Raw genomic sequence first — 19,403 nt, forward strand, 5'->3', positions numbered from 1 at the left:
GTTTTGGTCTCTTTATTTAAGGAAGGATGTAAATGCGTTGGAGGTTTATTAGATTGATACCTGGCATTAGCGAATTGTTTTATGAGGGAAGGTTGGGCAGGCTGGGCTTGTTTCTGCTGGAGTTTAGAAGAGTGAGGGGTGAATTGATTGGAGTATGTAAGATCCTGAATGGTCTTGACAAGGTGAATGTCAGAAACAGGGGTGAGTCCAGAAACAGGGGGCACTGTTTTAAAATTAGGGGTTGCTCTTTTAGGACAGAGGTGAGAGATTTTTTGAGGGTTGTGCAACTTTGGAACTCTGTGCCTCAGAAGGTGGTGGAAGCAGGGTCATTGAATATTTTTAAGGCAGAAGTAGATAGATTCTTGTTAGGCAAGGGAATCGGAGGTTATCGGGGTAGATGGGAATGTGGAATTCGAAACACAAACAGGTCAGCCATGATCTTATTGAATGGGAGGGGCTGAATGGCCAACCCCTGTTTTGTATGTTAGCTACTGCTTTGCAGTTGCAGAGCATCAGCCAACTAGAGAAAAGCCTCGAGCTGTATCATTGTAATAAAAACAAAGAATGCTGGAAATGCTCAGCAGGTTGGCAGCATCTGTGGAGTGAAACAGTTAACGTTCTGGGTCAGTGAGCTTTCATTCTGGGTCAGCAGAATCAGTTCTGATGAAGGGTCATCAACCCGAAACGTTAACTCTGTTTCTCTCCACAGACCCTGCCTGACCTGAGTATTTCCAGCATATTTTATTTTTTATTTCAGATTTCAAGCACCTGCAGTATTTTGCTTTTGTGTCATTGTAATGACGTTAACAGTGTGGCGTGGGTATGTGCTGCACTGAGTGCCTGTTTCACGTTTTGCTATTTGTACCTGGCAAGGTATGTGAGCAGCTGTGCTCAACAGTCATGCATAGGTTACTGGTGATGGCCCAGTCCACGATTAGGTGTGGTGTAGATCTCCTTCGATACTGTGTATTTGAGTCAGCCCACAGGAGGATTGCACTTCATTATGACCCTTAAATGTTGTACAGTCTATCCTTGGGGCCTTTTCAAATTAAAAAAGAAAGACTTGCATTTATATAGCGTTTTTCGCGACCACTTTAGCTCTTTACAGCCAATGATCATTTTTTTTTAAGTTTAGTCACTGTAATTTAGGCAGTTAATTTGCAAACAGCAAAGTCCTGCAAAGGAGCAAAGTGATAATGACCAGATAATAATGGGGGGAGGCAGTGGCATAATGGTATTGTCACTGACTAGAATTCTAGAGACCCCAGGGTTCGAATCCCACCACGGCAGATGGTGAAATTTGAACTCAGTGAAAATCTGGACCATTGCCGATTGTTCACTAATGTTCTTTAGGGAAGGAAATCTGCCATCCTTACCTGGTCTGGCCTACATGTGACTCCAGACCCATAGCAATGTGGTTGACTCTAAAATGCCCTCTGATTAGGGATGGGCAATAAATGCTGGCCTAGCCAGTGACGCCCACATCCCATGAACAAATATCTGGTGTTAATTAAGGGATAAATATTGGCCAGGTCACTTCAAAATAGTGCCCTGGAATCATTTACATCCACCCAAGCAGGCAGATGGGGCTTTGGTTTAATGTCTCATCTGAAAGGCAGCACCTCCAACAGTGCAGCACTCCCTTGTGACTCAGAGGCGACTGACTGAATCACTGCTGACTGTTCCAGTTAAGTTGCAGTCCACTGCTGATCCTCGCGTGTTGTTGGTCTTGTGTCTTAGCGTCTGGGTTGGGAGCTCGATTGATCTTTTTTCCCCTCATTTCTTCCTTTTTGTGTTTCCCATTAAAGAGCACTTGTCTCCACCTGGCGCTCCCGAGATGGGAGGGCAGGCGAGCGAGGTGCGGACTTCTCCACGGCTTCGACGCCAGTGCCACTCCACGTTCAGCCAACAGGAGGAGCGCTTGCTACAGGGTGAGATGCATTCAGAGATTATTTCTTTAATTTGTGTGCATGTTTGTGGGGGATGTGGGTGGGGTGGCCAGAGGCAGACAAAATGTTGAAAGCCGCTATCAGATGTGGTGTTTCCAGGTCATGTCCAGCCCAATTCTGCGAGTAATGCTTCTGAAGAAGAATATTGTTTCAGTACACTACACTGCATATAATCAATTACATACACAGCATTTTAGGTGTCTGAGTAATACGATAGAATCATAGAATGATTACAGCACAGGAGGAGGACGACTTTCAGATCCTCATGTCTATGGTGCGTCTCTGCTCCAGCAACTGAACGAGTCCCACTCCCTGAAATAAAGGCAAAACACTACAGATGCTGGAAGTCAGAAATAAAAACAGAAAATGCTGGAAAAACTCAGCAGGTCTGGCATGTGGAGAGAGAGAAAGAGTTAACGTTTCAAATCCAATATGACTCTTTGGAACTTCAGTTCCGAAGAAGAGTTATATTGAGTTGGAAATGTTAACTCCGTTTCTCTTTCTACGTTTGCTGCCAGACCTGCTGAGCTTTCCCAGCACTTGTTGTTTTTATTTTAGCCCCACTCCACAGTTGGCACAAAATGCTGGTCTTTGCTGTAACATGTCCTAGAAGAAACGTGATTTAAATTCAAGCTAATGTTTGCAAAGATTGTTTGGTCCTCTGCTCCAGTGGGGAGCACTTTGTTGTTCCCTGTAGCCCTGCTTAATAAGAAAATAATTCCCAAGGAGTTGTGTTCCTGATGCCAGTGCAGTTATGTTTGAAAAATGTGCGTGCTTTGAAGACAACTTGGCAGGAGCTGGAATAGAGGCCAAAGCTGAGATCATTAACCATGCTATCTTGTCTGACTTGATTTCACTGGCTGATAGTTACATTTATATTTGTTATTATTTATATTTATCCATTCAAAAGGAGGGCTGAACTACTGCAGAGCCCTGCATACCAGAATATCCATTTGAAATAATTTAGTGCTCGATGTATTACCGAGTTGTGATTGATGTTTCTCTTTCTCCTCCCTCTCTCTCCACTCTTTCTCAAACTGTAATACACAATTGCTCTTTTGTACCAGGATCATCTAGTTTCCCTTCAGTTAACAGATTTGAGTCCTGCTGTGCACTGAACCGTGCGCATTTGATCTTGTGGTTTATAGTTTGCTCTCTCACAAGCCCCCTTTTATAGTGTCAAACTTTTTTTTAGAAAAACAAGCTTGCACCCAGGATATAACTAAACCTAGTGAATGCTGGAAATCTGAGAGTTTGACAGACAAATAATAGAAATACACAGCAGGTAAGTTGACAGCCCAGCCAGGTTAATGACTTGCAACAGAGTAACTTAGCTCATTGTGCTCAATGACAACCTCCTGGATATTACTGGAGTTTGTTATCGCAGTGCCTTTCAAGCACTATGTAGATTTACGCCATTTATCTTCCCGACACCCAGCCCTGAAGGCATCCACAACAGTCTTAAAATATTCCCTCTGCAACACCCAATTGGTTCTTAAATAATTCACTCCACAGACCTATCTAGCAGGTTATTTCATGTGTTGACTGCTCTGACATTAGTTTTAAATCTGCCTTTTATTAGTTTGATTAGTCTTTTCCCCTTTCCCCTCTCTTTCCCTTGGGCTTGGCGGAGCGGCTGGCTAGTTTGTGAGGTTAATGGTAATGTTTTTGTTCCATTTGTGGCTGCAACTTCCTTATATTTAAAAAAACAGATACAGAGCCTGAATGCCATTGGAGTGCCTTGGCTGTGGGTGCTGGGTATTTCCCCTTGTTTATGTGGGCATGTTGGGTACTTTCCTCTTGGGGGGACGAGCATGTACAAGGAAGGTGGGATCCTCACATCAGTTCTTTTTTTGGCAGGCTGGCCTTTTGTTGAAAGGTCCTAAAATGGTAGAACATGTTTCTGAGAGGATACTTACCCCATTAATTCCCTTTGTGGCCCATGCAGCACCCTGTGACTGAGTGGTCCGATCAGCTCTGTGGTCCATTGCGATATCTCGTGTTTGTATTTCTGCAGGATAGGAGTAATGTCAGGGATGACCTCAGTGCTGGCCTGCAAAATAATGCTCCATCTAGTGGCTCAGCAAAGAAGTGGCCAGGTTTGATGGATGCTGGTGAACTGTTTCGCGAGTGACTTGACATTAAATGCAACAGCAGTGTTGGTGACAGATGCTCTGATTTAGACCATACAGTGCCTTAGTCCTCCTGTGGAATATATATGGCAACATTTGCTAGGAAAATTGATTATAAAATTTACTGCAGTGAGTATGGTGACAGATCAGAATTACAGCAACCAAGGAATCATTGATAATTCATTTTGCCTGTTTGCTGTAGGAATTTAAAGCTTATTCGTTAATGTCCAGCAACAAATTGCTAAAAAAAAAAATACAGGCATCAATATTGGCAAAAGAACAAAGGTAATTCACTATCTGTATCACCATCATGGTGTCGCAAGGCTCTCTTTGGGAGCTGTGGATTTGACGGAGAATGCTACGCTTTATCCTGATTTTTATCAAAAGGAATTTCAGAAGCAGTGCAGAAAACGGTGATGAGGTGTTTTCCGAGTGTTTGATGGATTAACCTAGTTTTGTTGATTACCATATCCAGCAGTAGGAGAAATAATTTAGAAGAAATAATATTTACTTTACATTGAACCTTCAAAAAAAAAAATGAGGGCTCTGGTTTTTTCAGTCTGATCAGAGAAATGTTTGAGTTGAAGTATTTTTGGCATTTTGAAAGCAACTGTATCGTGATGCCCAGAGGATGTTGCCTTGTGTGCAGACACAATGGGCCGAATGGCCTCTTGTGCTGTGATGGTTCTGTGATTCTATGTAAATGTCTCCTGTGTTAATTTGAAAGGGTAACTGTAGTTTAGTTTTGGACACGAGATTAATCAAAATCGATAATCTTATGCCCAGAAACATAACCTTTGAGAGCTAGCACTCAAGTGGAAATGAAAATGGAGAAGAGGATATGATAGGACAGTGACGTGAAATAATGTTTTTTGGTACACAGGCAGGCAACTTTGAAATCATAGATCACGGTGTATACGTCGACCCGGTGTATAAGACCTTTTGGCACCATGTTGACCCCCACCCAATCCTTTTCACCCACAATGTGCTATACCTACATTAATAGCCTCACTTTTTCACACCACAAATGGATGGTTTACTTACCGATACCTTATAACTGGGTGCAAGAGATCAAGCAGGCGATACAGGCTTGTTGCAGAGATGTGTGGGAGTTTAAGACACGCCATGCAGCAAACAGAAAAAAAGATGTTGACTCCCCACATCCACGCTGGCAGTTCTCTTTTATGCTTGGCATATTAAGCCGACTCTCATTTCTGGAGGGACTTTTTGAGGCTTCAAAGGTTGACTTATATGCTAACATGTACAGTAATTTTAACATGAGAGTAATGTGTATCTATTTGGCTCTGGGTTCGAACCTATATTCCCAATAGATTGCAGTCAAATATTTATTCTTCAGATCTTTTTATTTTGTTCTTGTGACAATGATTAAATAATTAAATTCTGTTCATTAAAGGAATTAAAGAAACCTAATAGATTCTTCTAGCATTTAGGGATTGGGTAACAAATGCTGTCCTTGTCAGAGATGCCCACATCCCATGAAAGAATTAAATTGGAGAAGCTTATTAAAAAATATTCAATGAAGGCATTACAGCCAGCAATAATAATTGCAAAGTTATCTCATCAGAAATATGCATGTTAATAAGAGATTTGCAACAATTATGCGTTTGTTTGAATTTCAAATTGTAAGCCTATTTAAAGTGTACAGTGATTGTACCAAACATACTGAGCCCACCAGCGCCATTCTGTAACTAGACAGTTACAGAAATCTGCCGTCTAGACAGATGGCAGCAGCGAGCAGAGGTGCTTTCATTCAGTAAATTCCCAGTCACCATTGAATTTAATGGTGCAAATTTAATGGTTCTGTAGCTATATTAGTCTGCACTATCCTCACGAGTGCTAGTTTGCCCTTTTAGCAAGGGAAACGGCAGAGTAGTCTAACCACCCCTGGAACTTGGGGTTTGGCAAATAAATGGTGTAAGTCACATTTGTAGTAATTTCCTCATTGTTGTGCTTTTCTTTTTATTTGTTCGTGAGGTGGGGGAGTTGTTGGCTAGGCCAGCGTTCATTGCCCATCCTTAATTGCTCTTGAGAACTAAGTGGCTTGCTAGGCCATTTTGGAGGGCATTTAAGAAGAGTCAACCACATTGCTGTGGACCTGGAGTCACATGTAGGCCAGACCAGGTAAGGACGGCAGATTTCCTCCCTTAAAGGACATCAGCGAACCAGCTGAGTTTTTGCGATAATCGATGATGGTTTCATGGTCATAATTTGACTTTTAATCCCAGGTAATATCGGCCTGATGGGATAGGTGTGCCATTAATGACACAGGTCTCCAGAAACTTCTGGGTCAACATTTTGATGCTGGTTTTACGGTGTCGGAGACTAGCAAGGAAAGTTGAAAGCTTGAAAAAGGCAAAGGAACTTTTTGAAGGTATTCTTGTGACAGTTGGAACAGCCCTTTACACCTCTGACTCCTAGCAAGCACTTGGAGTTCCTGTTAGTCAGTATTGGTTATCGTGTTTTTCAGCTGCCTTCAGAGGAAGTTTGCAATCTTAATGTTTGACACTCCCCTACCCTGCCTCCCAACAACCCCGAGTTAAATGGAACAAAAACAGAAAATGCTGGAAAAGCTCAGGTCTGAGTTAAATGGAATTTTTTTAAGCGCAAGATTTGGCTCCCAGCACTTGAGATTTGTGAAGATAGCACAGCCTGTCTGTAGGAATTGTGAGGAGAACATTGAAGACAAAGTGTAGCCCTTTCAATCTCTCTTCAGTTAAGGCCAGCAATTTATTTTCTTCTTGTGCTCATTAAGGTGAGAAATGTTCATGCTGAGAAATGAGACTTGGCCCAATTTCAGGCACTCGGTGCCAAGCGCTCCCAGATTAGCTATAATGCAGCTAAGTGCAGATTAAAGATATTAAGCAATGTGCATCGTTAGCTTCAGCTTCAAGAGGGACCCTCTACTATAGCAATGTCATTTTATTTCGCTTCCCATTTGAGTTGCCCTGTGCCCTGACATCACCGATTTGTGAGGAGCCCGAGGACAGTTTTACGGTTGGGCCCATGCTCTCTGGGAATTAGTTTGTTGTTGCTCTTCAGTTTTCTGCCCAAAGGCAGGTCTGACTCTGCTGTAAATCTCCACCATTTGGTAGGACAAGGAGGAGGCAGGTCCTGAATCCACCCCAGCTGGAATGGGATTCAAGCACTGTGCTGTTAGCACCAACCTGATCCACAGTGACACCTGCTGTCCAGCCACTGAGCCAGGATTCAGAGCTGCTGTGGCAACATACACTTACTTTCACACACATGTTGTAGTCTGGAGCTATGGATAGTGATGGTAAAGGTTCCAATTTTCTTTCCACCCTGACTGACCAGGAATCTCTCCTGCTCTTACATTCTGTCACTGGTGTGTGTTGATCTGCAACCTGTCTGGCCACGTTATTAATTGTTAGTCCTGGGGCGGGACTCGGACCCGGAGCTTCTGGCTCAGAGGCAAGGACACTACCTACTCTTCTGCAAGACCTCTGCCAGCAGATGGAGAAAGCCTTTGCCATCAGTTGAGGCTGGATTTGAATCCTGAACCCAGAGGTGAAGGGCCAGTGTCTAACTCACTGTGCTGCACCAGCAGACTGGCTGGTGCTGGTGCAATCAGTCAATTACCAATTAAATGCTCTCAAAGTTCCCCTAAGAATGTCTGTTCTGTGATATTAAGCATACAGAAGCAATATAGTAGAATGTAACACTCCAATCATGAAGAGTGCACTTATTCTCTGAGTAAACTGCTTAATCTAGCATTGCAGTTTGAACTATTGCAAAATATCCTGTGTCTGGTAGTTTTGCTAATGGATGATTTGAAGCCCTATTCAATTATAAATCAATACCAGCACTTTTAATGTTTTGTGCACTTTGTGTGCATGGTTTTCCATCTTGTTTCATCTTCCTTGGGTTCCGTACAACATACACCCTCTGGGTAGGAGACCTTCATCCAGACCTTGAGTGCTAGTACTTATCAATGACTGGACAGGAGCAGTCAAGCTGACTGCCTTTGGTTTTTAACCGCACCTCCTTTGAAGCCTTCAGTCATTGCATCTACCTGCTCGCAATGGCGTTGCTGAGATCAGGAATGAGTGAATGTAAGTTCTATGTCTGAGCAGTCTGGAGTGTCTTTCAATAAATTTTATCGTCCTGTTGGATGGTAGGACTGGAAAGTTTTACTCTCGGGTATGAGGGACTTTAGTACATGGTTAGGTTGAAGAAGCTGGGGTCTCCTTAGAATAAGGGAGATTGATGGAGGTTTGATAGCGGTGTCCAAGATTATGACTGGTTTAGTTAAGGTGGACAAAGAAAAGCTGTTCCCATTCGCTGATAGTACAAGGACTAGGGGATATACATTTAAGGTTTGAGCAAGAGATGTAGGGGGGATGTGAGGAAGGACTTTTTAATGCACGAGTGGTAATGACCTGCAACTTGCTGCCTGCAAGGGTGGTGGAAGTGGAGATAATGATTTTAAACGGACATTGGATGGGCAATTAGCAAGATAAATGTGCAGAACTACAGAGGAAATAGAGCAGAGGAATGGGACTCTGAGTGTATTGCTTTACAGAGAGTAGACATGGACTTAATGGGCCAATGGCCTCTTCCTGTGCCATATTGTCTCTATGATATTGGAAACCAGAAATTTCTGACCTCCAGGGAAACTCCTAATGGATAAGGTGACCAACCTATTCGCTCGTCTGAATGGTCCCACCTACTCCCTCGCCTACCCTAGCACACTAACTTATCTTTAGCTAAGGCTACATGGCTGCCAGCAACCACTATCACCTCAGTAAGATTGCCATTCTTCAGTGAAGACCATGCAATTTAGCTGTTATGGGCATCATAATTGAACCCTATCTGACATTCCCATTCTTTCATTTCCCAACAGGAAGGAGTCAGAAGCCCTGGTTGATTTTTCTTTCCCCTCCTACTCCTGACTTCAATACACCATTGATTTCAGTGCTCATAGAAATAAAGGCTAAATGCTTCTCCACAAATGTTAAAGCTCAAATATTATTGTGCCTTTGATCAAATCAACTTTTAAAATTAACTACCTGTTTTGGTTACTGAAGTTTCTTTGTGGATTGCAGCGATCTGATACTTTGCCAGATGACAAGTTACTTGTGTATACAAGTTACATTGACAGCCCTCCAGGTCTGTTATTAACAAATGAACCCAACAGCTGTGGTGTTACTCAAAAAAATAAATAAGATGGTGATGGCTGATATGACATTAAAAACTTAAAAAAAAAAATCTTCTCAAGAGGCAGCATGTGTTGTCGGAGCCAAGAGGGCAGCTGTGTGTTTACTATTTTGGTTCCAATAAGTCACTTGTTACCGTGTGTTGTCACCCCTCTAAATGCAGACTGTGGCAAATGTTAGCCTGCGTCACATGAAGGGAGGCTGCTCCTGGGTGACATCCCTGCTCAAGCCTTTGCTTCAACCTGGAAGGTTTGGATCTCATTTGAGCTGTTGGATTGTGAGCGAAGAGAGAAGTCCTTGTTTTTTTTGGAAACAAGCTAAGGGCACAGAGTGAATTGAGTCTCACGGATTGAATGTCAGAAGTTGGATGCGATAGCTATTCTTGCTGCACTACCATACCTCACCACTGCAGACAACTGTGTTGCCCTACAAAAGCTTTAAACGTATTTGCTTCAAAAGCAGTCGCCTACCATGCTGGACAAGACCAGGAAAATCAAGTCAGTCTGGTCTGAAATTCTGCCTGTCACCGGCCAGAACCCATGGAAAGGACAGTGCTACACCGACAGTACTCACGGTTACCAGGGGTTAAAAGAAGGTTAGCTTGCTGCTGCGTTTGGGGAAAATGGCTACAAGTGTGGTGTGTTGTATATTATGCCATCCGCATATCTGCCAAGCGTAGTTGTGGTGACTGACAGGCCTGCATGGCTGCAGAGCCCTAGCTTAAATCTGCAGCAGGGTGAATTTTTCCTGAATTCCTTCATGATCTATAAATAAACTCCTTGTGGTTTGAAGGCTTGTTTGCACTTCAGAAATATTCAGAATTGGGAAGTGTTACGAAGCAATTTTTAAAGAAAATATTACTGGGTTTACCAATGGCAGATTAAATTCAGCATTTTAAAGTATTGAATATAGTGGGGAAAATATGGGTGATATATGTAACTGAGTGATGGTGTTAGTCATATCAGGTCACTGTAATGCTCTCCTAAACTCTGCAGTGCCTTGGTCTGACCCCTGAGTTTTTTTGCTGGTAGGCACAAGATTGACATTGAAGTGTAGCGAAAGCCATTAGGTTCATAGGATACTTGGAAAAAATACTGAAAAAGCTTGGCTGTTAAATGTTTGAAGGAGACAACCAAGAGAGCATCTCATTAGCAGCATTTAGAATAGTAAAGGGAATAGAAACATCTGGAACGCAATCCAGCAAAAATCAAATTTAGAAATCCAAAATTATTTTTCAACAAACTTATGGCTGTCAAAACAGAGGCAACAAAATCCTAGGGTCATGGAGACTAGGTTTTTTCCAAATGACTGAGTTACGTTTGGTTGACTGATTGTCATTAATAACCCCTGTTTGAAATGTGCATGCTATTGTACAATTGCTTCCTTGGATTATTGGCTGCCCACTGTCCCTCCTTATTGGGGTTGCAACTCTTTCGAGTACAAACCCGTTTCCATCTGTTTCAGATGAAGTTACATTGTTTCATAATTTGCCATTGTGAGATTTAAACTCTTGATCTTGGGGTTACAAGGCTTGGCCTAAATAGCCAAGTGGTTATGGTACTGGGTTTGTAACCCCAAGATCAAGAGTTCAAATCTCACAATGGCAAACTATGAAACAATGTAACTTCATCTGTATAAACAGATGGAAACGTGTTTGTACTCAAGAGTTACAAGCCCAGTACCATAACCACTTGGCTATTTAGGCCAAGCTCTTATTGGGGTTGTATCTGAAGGCAACCTGAGTGCTTGACAACAAGGGATCCCCCTAGAAGCCTGCAGGCAGACATGCCAGGGTTTGCTTTTTGGGTTTCCCGCCAGGCAAGTCCCCTGCCCACTGGTGGATGAATGACAGGAGGGGTAGAATGAGGCCCTTAAGTGGGCATTTTGCTTATTTAAAGGCTTCAATTGGTGGAGTGGGAAGGTCGCCCACCCATGGGCCTACCTGCCATGGACCTGCTAATTGGGGTGGAGGTGGGAGGGTCCCCGCCCACCACCCTCCTGCCTAATATTTAATCAGCATTTAGCCCCCGCCACCAAATTCAATACGGGGAGGGCAGTAAATTCCGTCCGAGGGCACCAATAAGGATCTTTTTTTTAAAAGCTCTTAAATATTAATAATTTACTGGGAAACTGATTGCACCAATGAAACTGGTACATGGATCTGTATAATTTTAATAATGTCATTTTCAGTTAATTAAAGTCAGCTTGTGTGGTGAACTCAACTACATTAACAATGTTTATTTTTCATTACCTCACTTTCAGCTGCGTCCATAAAGCTGCACCAGTTGTCACTCTTAAATCCATCAAGAAATATTTTCATTGGGAATTTTAAAAAAATTAAAAAGCTGCCTAATTGTGTTGGTTTATGGAAAGTTTTAATGTTGATATGCAAATAGATTTAAGTAGAAACTTGGAACCAAAAAATACACTTCAAAAATGAGCACAGTTTATGCCCAGATTACCAATTGTGTCAAATGTGGAAACTTGAACCCTATGGTCTGTCGTATAATATTTCACAGTTGCCAGTCTTGCCCCCTGTATCGTTGTTTCTGCTGGACAGTAAACTCTACGCAAATGTCAAGTGTAGATGAGCAACCCATTAGGTTGCCAAAGAAATTTATCTTAATTTGTACAGTAAAAATAGAAGAATAGAATCATGCAGTGCAGAATGGCGCTTGTTCATGTGCCAGCTCTTGGGTACAGCTGTCCTATGTGGTCCCACATCCCAGATTTTTAAGAGCATAAGAAATAGGAGCAGGAGATTAGTATTATTTGTTGGGGGAGATGGTGGCATAGTAGTCATGTCACTGGACTAGTAATCCAGAGGTCCAGGCTAATGCTTTGGGGATATGGGTTCAAATCCCACCAGGGCAGCTGATGGAATTTGAATTCAGTTAATAAAAATCTGGAATATAAAGCTAGTATCAGGGTTAGGGTAATGGGTAATCAGTAATGGTGACCATGAAACTATCATCGATTGTCATTTGAAAAAAACATCTAGTTCACTAAAATCATTTAGAGAAGGAAATCTGCTGTCCCTACCCGGTCTGGCCTACATGTGATTCCAGACCACAGCAATGTGGTTGACTCTTGATTGTCTCCGCAATGCCCTAGTAAACCACTAAGTTCAAGGGCAATTAGGGACAGGTAACAAATGTCCCATGGAGAATAAAAGAAAGGCCATTCTCCACGATGGCTGATGTTCTACCCCAGCTCTACCTTCCTGCACAGCCCCCATATCCTTAATTTCTTTATCCAAAAATCTATTCAAATCCGCCTTGAATACACTCAACGACTCAGCATCCACTGCTCTCTGGGGTAGACAATTCAAAAGATCTGCAACTCTTTGCTAGGAGAAATTTCTCCTCACATCAGCCAACTGGGGCTGAGGTCTTATACTGAGACTGTGGCCCCTGATTCTTTACCACCATAACATTGCAAATTAGTTCTCTTCAAATACATGCCCATCTTGCCTTGCAGATGAGTTGTTGACTTTAATAGGTTTCTTTATTTAAGAATGCCCGACCTTGGTGGAGATATCTTCTTGTTATTGTCACTGAATTTATGCCCATTCTGTTGCCGGGCCTTGGGTCCTGTATTGTTGGGTTAGAACTGATGAAGCTCCAGTGTTTAGTGACAGTCCCTTGTCCTGAGCAGCAACTCTGAGATAACATGCCTCCATGTCACCTTTAAATAAATAATTGCTCCAAGCAGCCTGGAAGACCAGCTGCTGATTTCCTGTTGTTCTTGACACTCCTTGTGCCTCAGAGAAAATGCTACAGTGAATTAACTTGCCACTTGCTTACAAGAACTGTTTTAATGGTTAAAATTGAGACATTGGCCAATATACCAAAATGAAAGGTGAAAGAAGTGAGTGCCCTGTTGTTTTCTAAGCCCAAACATTGCAGCTGTAATAAAAACAAACCTAATGCTAGTGGCCATTCCTGCAGATAAGTTTTAATAATCCTACTTACTTGAGCTCTGCCTCACTTCCTTGAGCAATAATGTTGGTCGATGGAAGCCATTGAATGCCTCCTCCAATACTGATATTCAGCCACTGAACTCCCTTTCTTGCATCACCCAAGTGACAGTGTGAATGGTTAGAATCAGTTATTTGACTGGAGAGCACCCTGTCAGCCTAGATGTGTTCTGTCAGGGATCATTGGCTAGGATTAAGAACATAACTCTCCCTTGTTCATAAGTTCAATTGTCCTGCCCCATTTAATTTGGCACATAATACAGAGATGAGAAGGAATTTCTTCTGAGTATTGATAGTGTTTGGAGCAGTGGAGGCTGGGTCAAGGCTGAGTTAGACAGATTTTTGATCTATAAGGGAGTCGGGGATAATGGGGGGAGGCAGGAAAGTGGAGTTAAGGCCACAACGGATCAGCCATGGTGGGAGCAGGCTCAAGGGGCTGAATGGCCTACTCCTCCTAATTCTTATGTTCTTATAATGGGGGGTAGATTCTGGAGCATTCCAGACTACTATAGATCAGTACCACATAGATCTATACCATCAGATCATTGGGGAGCCAAGCTGTATTATTTTATTGATAGTGGGATTACTTCTCTAACTCAGGACACCTTGGAATAGGGTTTGAGGGGAACCTGCTGCCCTTCTTTCTGTGGTACCCGATGGTGGTGATCCAACATTCTGATGGATCTTACATGTGCTCAAGTTCTTATCATGGTTACCAAGTGACATCAGGTGGTTTTGTACTTTCATAAATTTCTAATAATCTCTGGCTACACTTATGGTTGTGAAAGGGTGGCAGAAGCAGTTTCAACAACAACAACAGCTTATATTCAAGACGCTATATAAATATAATGAAACATCCCAAGGCATTTTGCAGGAGCATTATAAAACAAGGTCTGATATTGAGCCATGTAAAAAGATATTAGGCCAGATGACCAAACGCTTGGTCAGAGGTATATTCTCAGGAGCGTCTTGATGGAGGAAAGTGAGGAGGAGAGGTGTAGGGAGGGAATTCCAGAGCCTTAGGATCCAGGCAACTGAAGACACAGCCACAAATGATAGAGAAATTTAAAATCAGGATGCTCGAGGCCAGAATTAGGGGAGCTCTGATATCGTGGATGGTTTTGGGGTTGGAGGAGATTACAGAGGTATGGAGGGGCAAGGCATAGAAGGATTTGAAAACGAGGATGAGAATTTTAAAATCAAGATGTTGCTTGACTGGGAGCCAGTGTAGGTCAGTATTGATAGGGGAGTGAGGCTTGGTGTGAGTTATGATGCTGGCAGCAGAATTTTGGATGACTTCAAGTTTATGGAAGGTAGAATGTGGGAGACCAACCAGGAGTGTGTTCAAATAGTCAAGTCGAAAAGGCATGAATGAGGGTTTTGGCAGCATTTGAGCTGAGATGTGGGCAAAATGCAAATGTTGGCATTTATTTCAAGAGGACTAGAATATAAAAGCAGGGATGTGCTGCTGAGGCTTTGTAAGGCTCTGGTCAGACCACATTTAGAATATTGTGAGCAATTTTGGGCCCTGTATCTGAGGAAGGATGTGCTGGCCCTGGAGAGGGTCCAGAGGAGGTTCATGAGAACGATCCCAGGAATGAAAAGCTTAACATATGAGGAACGTTTGAGGACTCTGGGTCTATACTCGATGGAGTTTAGAAGGAAGAGGGGGGATCTGATTAAAACTTACAGAATACTGAAAGGCCTGGATAGTGGACGTGGGGAAGATGTCCCCATTAGTAGGAGAGACTAGGACCCGAGGGCACAGCCTCAGAGTAAAGGGGAAGACCTTTTAGAACAGAATTGAGGAGAAACGTCTTTAGCCAGAGAGTGGTGCATCTATGGAATTCATTGCCACAGAAAGCTGTGGAGGCCAGGTCATTGAGTGTATTTAAGACCGAGATAGATAGGTTCTTGATTGGTAAGGGGATCAAAGGTTACGGGGAGAAGGCGGGAGAATGGGGTTGAGAAACTTATCAGCCATGATTGAATGGCGGAGCAGACTCGATGGGCCGAATGGCCTAATTTCTGCTCCTATGTCTTATGGTCTAAATCAGGTGATATTATGGAGGTGGAAATAGGCGGTCTTTGTGACGGTGCAAATATGAGGTCGGAAGCTCATCTCGGGGCCATACGTGACCCCAATGTTGTGAACACACTGGGTTAATCTTGGACTGTTGCCAAGGAGAGGGATGCAGTTGGTAGCTTGGGAATGGAATTTGGAGCGGGGACAGAAAACGATTGTTTTGGCCTTCCTGATATTTAATTGGAGGAAATTTCTGCTTATCCAGTGCTGGCTGTCAGATAAGCAGTCTGATAATTTAGCAACAGTGGAGGAATTGAGAGAGGTTGTGGCAGGGTGCAACTAGGTGTCATCAGCATACGGATGAAAACTAATGCTCCACCAAAGCAGTTGTAACTTTTAAAAGGGAATTAGCTATATACTTGAAAAATATTCAGTGCTGCAGGGAAAGAGCAGGGGATTGGACTGATTATATAACTCCTGCCAAAACCATCTGAGGCACAATGAGCCGAATGGCCACCTGTACTGTAAGGTTCTGTGAATTTATATTGGAGTGTTGCTGAGAAAAAGAGACATGTTGAAGCTTTTCATCTTGCACTCATCAGGACACTTTGCAGGAATGTCAATACAAGGGGAAAACAACAATTTATGCTCTGAAAAGAGAGTGCTGATTGGTAAGTGGACTCAGGAGGTGTTGCTATGGAGGATGCACCAGTGATTGCGACACAGTTAAACAGCCAAACGTTGTTGAAATTTATATTGATGTTTACTTCATTCATATAATAGCTCTGCTGATGCCACAATAATTAAAATAATCCTGGAAATCTAATTACAGCTCAATGCTTGCGGAGGTAAGTCTATATACTTAACAGTTTTATAAATAGACTGTATTGATGAAGCCAGTTAGTTAGTGAGAAGCATAGATAACAGGAAGCTATATTTAGATTGAGCAGATGTTTTTCCTCAGTTTAGTTAATTGCCTTTTTATGGCGGGGGGGGGGGCGGGTGGCGGTGGCGGCGGAGAGAAGGTGGTGGTGGTGAGGGGTGCAGCCAAGAGAAACTTTATTACAGAAGGAACATAGAAAAGTGGTGCATGTCAATAAAGGCTTTCACTGGATTGCGTAGACCATAGTATAAGCCATCATTTAAGTTTGTCTCTGGATGTGATGTCCTGACTTGGAGCTTTTGTGATAAATTGTAAGTGTATAGGAGAGGCAATATATATTGTGACAGTTTATTTCAGATCAGCACCTGCCCCTGAAGTTCAGCCATTAGACCCTTTTCCATTGCTACCTATCATCAAATGCTATTTTTTTGATTCATTCACTTATTCATTTAAAAGCCTATTGATTAGATTTTGCTCGGGTCGCCCATTTAAAACAGAGATGAGGAGGAATTTCTTCTCTGAGGGTAGTCAATCTGTGGAATTCTTTACCGCAGAGGGCTGTAGAGGCTGGATCATTAAGTATATTCAAGGCTGAGACAGACAGATTTTAGTCAGTGAGAGAATCAAGGGTTGTGGGGAAAAGGCAGGAAAGTGGAGTTGAGGATTATCAGATCAGCCATGATCTCATTGAATGGTGGAGCAGATTCGATGGGCTGAATGGTCTACTTCTGCTCCTACATCTTATGGTCTTTCCACTCATCCTTTAAAATCCTGCTAGTCCCTGCTCTGCGCCCACCTCTGTAGAGATTTTCTTAATCTGCTAGGTAATATGTTCATTTTTAAATTTCGTAATCTTCAATTTGTTTGTATGTATTTGTGCATTCCCATTTTTAAAATGCCCCCCTACAGATTCTGATGGATTGAGGAGGTACAGGTAGCTTCTTTCTGTGGGTATGTGCCAGTGGGAAGCTGCTTCCCAGTACTTTTTTCCCTATTCTTTCATGGCATGTGGGCATTGATGAAGGCCACCATTCATTGCTCGTTCCTTATTCCCCTTGAACTGAGTGGCTTTCTAGGCCGTTCCTATGGGTCTGGATTCTCCAGGCCAGGTAAGGATGGCAGATTTCCTTCGCTTGAAAAAAGTGTGGTTTTTACAACAATCGATGGTAGTTTCATGGCCGTCGTTACTGAGACTGATATTCAGTTCCAGATTTTTCATTAATTGAATTCAAATTCCACCAGCTGCCGTGGTGGAATTTGAACCTGTGTCCTCAGAGCATTAGCCTGGGCCTTTGGATTACTAGTCCAGTGACCTTACCCCTATGCCACTGTCTCTCCAGTTGCACTTCAGTTCAGTTTGCCTGGAGGTGTCCTGCAAGCATTTCCAAAAGATTTTTCTCTGCTTCATCATTGCACATTGGGACTTTAGTTTGGATTGCAGGAGTCCCGTGTCCTTCCAACAGCTCCTTGCCTTCACACTGCGAAAGGTGACACTTTTACCCTGATGGCAAAATTGTAGATTCTTGGTAATGTGGATCTGGGATCCTGCTGCTGAGGTAAGAGGTAATTATGTGCAGTCAATGCAATGCACTCCTGCCTCACAGCCTGAATTATGCATTGATGTGAAAAGTATTTGACTATGTAGGGAGAAGGATACACGGTACTTTGCATTAATGACCTAACTTTATTACAGTCCTTTTTTCCCCCATCTGTGACTTCTTCCCACTTAAATGATTTTGCCAAATGAAAAGAAGCATGTGCATTCCTATACTTCCAAAGAACTTCATACCAAATAAATTAGGTAATAGCAACTTCAGCTGTAGCAGCCAGTTTGCATGCAACAAGATTGCCAATAAGAAAAATGGTTTTTGGTGGTGTTTAAGGGAGGAATGTTGCTCAAGACACTTAAGAGCTCTCAGCTTTATTTTGAATAGCTCCATGTGATCTTTTACATTTGCCTGGAGAGATGGATGTGACTTTAATTCAACATTGCTACTTGAAAGACATCACCTCCTAGAGTATAGCACTACCTGGGTACTGCACACCCCAGAGAATGTGTACTTTAGTTTTTTAATTAAATAAAAGACATGACTGGAAAAGATGAAAGCAAAAATGGTTCCAACAATTGAAGAGACTTTTTTTTTTCCAAGGAGTTGATTGGCATGGTTGGTTAACTTCTAGCTCTGTGACCTGGGTTTGAATGCAGTCAAGCTAAAAGTCACTTCCTTCAATTTGGTCTACTGCATTCGTTGCTCCCAATGGGGTCTCCTTTACATTGAAGAGACCAAATGCAGACTTGGTGACCGCTTTGCGGGACACCTTCGGTCTGTCCGCCAGCATTGACCCAGACCTCCCTGTCGCTTGCCATTTTAACACTCTACCCTGCTCTCATGCCCACATATCCGTGCTTGGCTTGCTGCATTGTTCCAGTGAAGCTCAACACAAACTGGAGGAACAGCACCTCCGACTAGGCAGTTTACAGCCTTCCGAACTGAATATTGAGCTCAACAACTTCAGATCATGGACTCTCTCCTCCATCCCCACCCCATTTTTTTCAATATTCATTTTTATTTTTTAAAAGTTTTTTCCACTTATTTTTTTATATTATTTTTAAAATTTATTTTCATTTTTATTCATTGTTTTACCCCCACCTTTTAGCCTATTTTCGATCTTTTTTCCCACCACCTTCCCCTCCCCCCCACCCCACCCCACCCCACCCCCCACTAGGACCACCTGTCTTTTGCTCATGTTGTTCTTTGCAGAGTGCTTAGCCTTATCACATTCTGCTTTCTGACCTTAATGTCACCACTAGCACCTCCTTTGGCCAGTACCACCACTATCAACACCCCTTTGACATTTTGTGCGTGACATCTTTGTGAATCTCTCCTTTGCTTCCACCTATCGCTGGCCTTCTATCCAGCTTCACCCCTCACCCCCGTTAAACAGCATAAATTTCACCACATTTTTACTTCTCATTAGCTCTGACGAAGAGTCATGCGGACTCGAAACGTTAACTCTGACTTTCTCTCCACAGATGCTGTCAGACCTGCTGAGTTTTTCTCAGCATTTTTTTGTTGTTGTAAAAGTCCCTTCCACCTGCTGGCTTTAAAGATTTAAGTGAAATTAGATTGGGGGGTGGTGGAGTTGTGGAGTCTCAAATCGCTTTGTAGAGCATGAAAACTGTCCATGGCAGCACAAATTGAAACTAAACTTAGTCATCTTGTTCAAAAGTGGTT

The 19,403-nt window shown here is 42.7% G+C and overlaps 1 protein-coding gene across 7 annotated transcripts in view; it reads left to right on the forward strand.

Annotated features, from left to right (window-relative positions):
- Positions 1 to 19,403, forward strand: part of LOC121271830 (myocardin-related transcription factor A-like) — a 227,890-nt gene that overhangs the window by 88,064 nt on the left and 120,423 nt on the right. For 5 of the 7 annotated variants that reach the window (XM_041178134.1, XM_041178135.1, XM_041178128.1 and 2 more), the window contains one exon: positions 1,809 to 1,931. The exons of the other annotated variants lie outside the window; for them this stretch is intronic. In XM_041178134.1, the coding sequence (XP_041034068.1) occupies positions 1,838 to 1,931 (94 nt within the window). In that variant the 5' untranslated portion in view covers positions 1,809 to 1,837. The remainder of the gene's footprint in view (positions 1 to 1,808; positions 1,932 to 19,403) is intronic. 7 annotated transcript variants of the gene reach the window in all.

The sequence above is a fragment of the Carcharodon carcharias genome, chromosome 31 (assembly GCF_017639515.1).
Source record: "Carcharodon carcharias isolate sCarCar2 chromosome 31, sCarCar2.pri, whole genome shotgun sequence".
NCBI classification, from domain to species: domain Eukaryota; kingdom Metazoa; phylum Chordata; class Chondrichthyes; order Lamniformes; family Lamnidae; genus Carcharodon; species Carcharodon carcharias.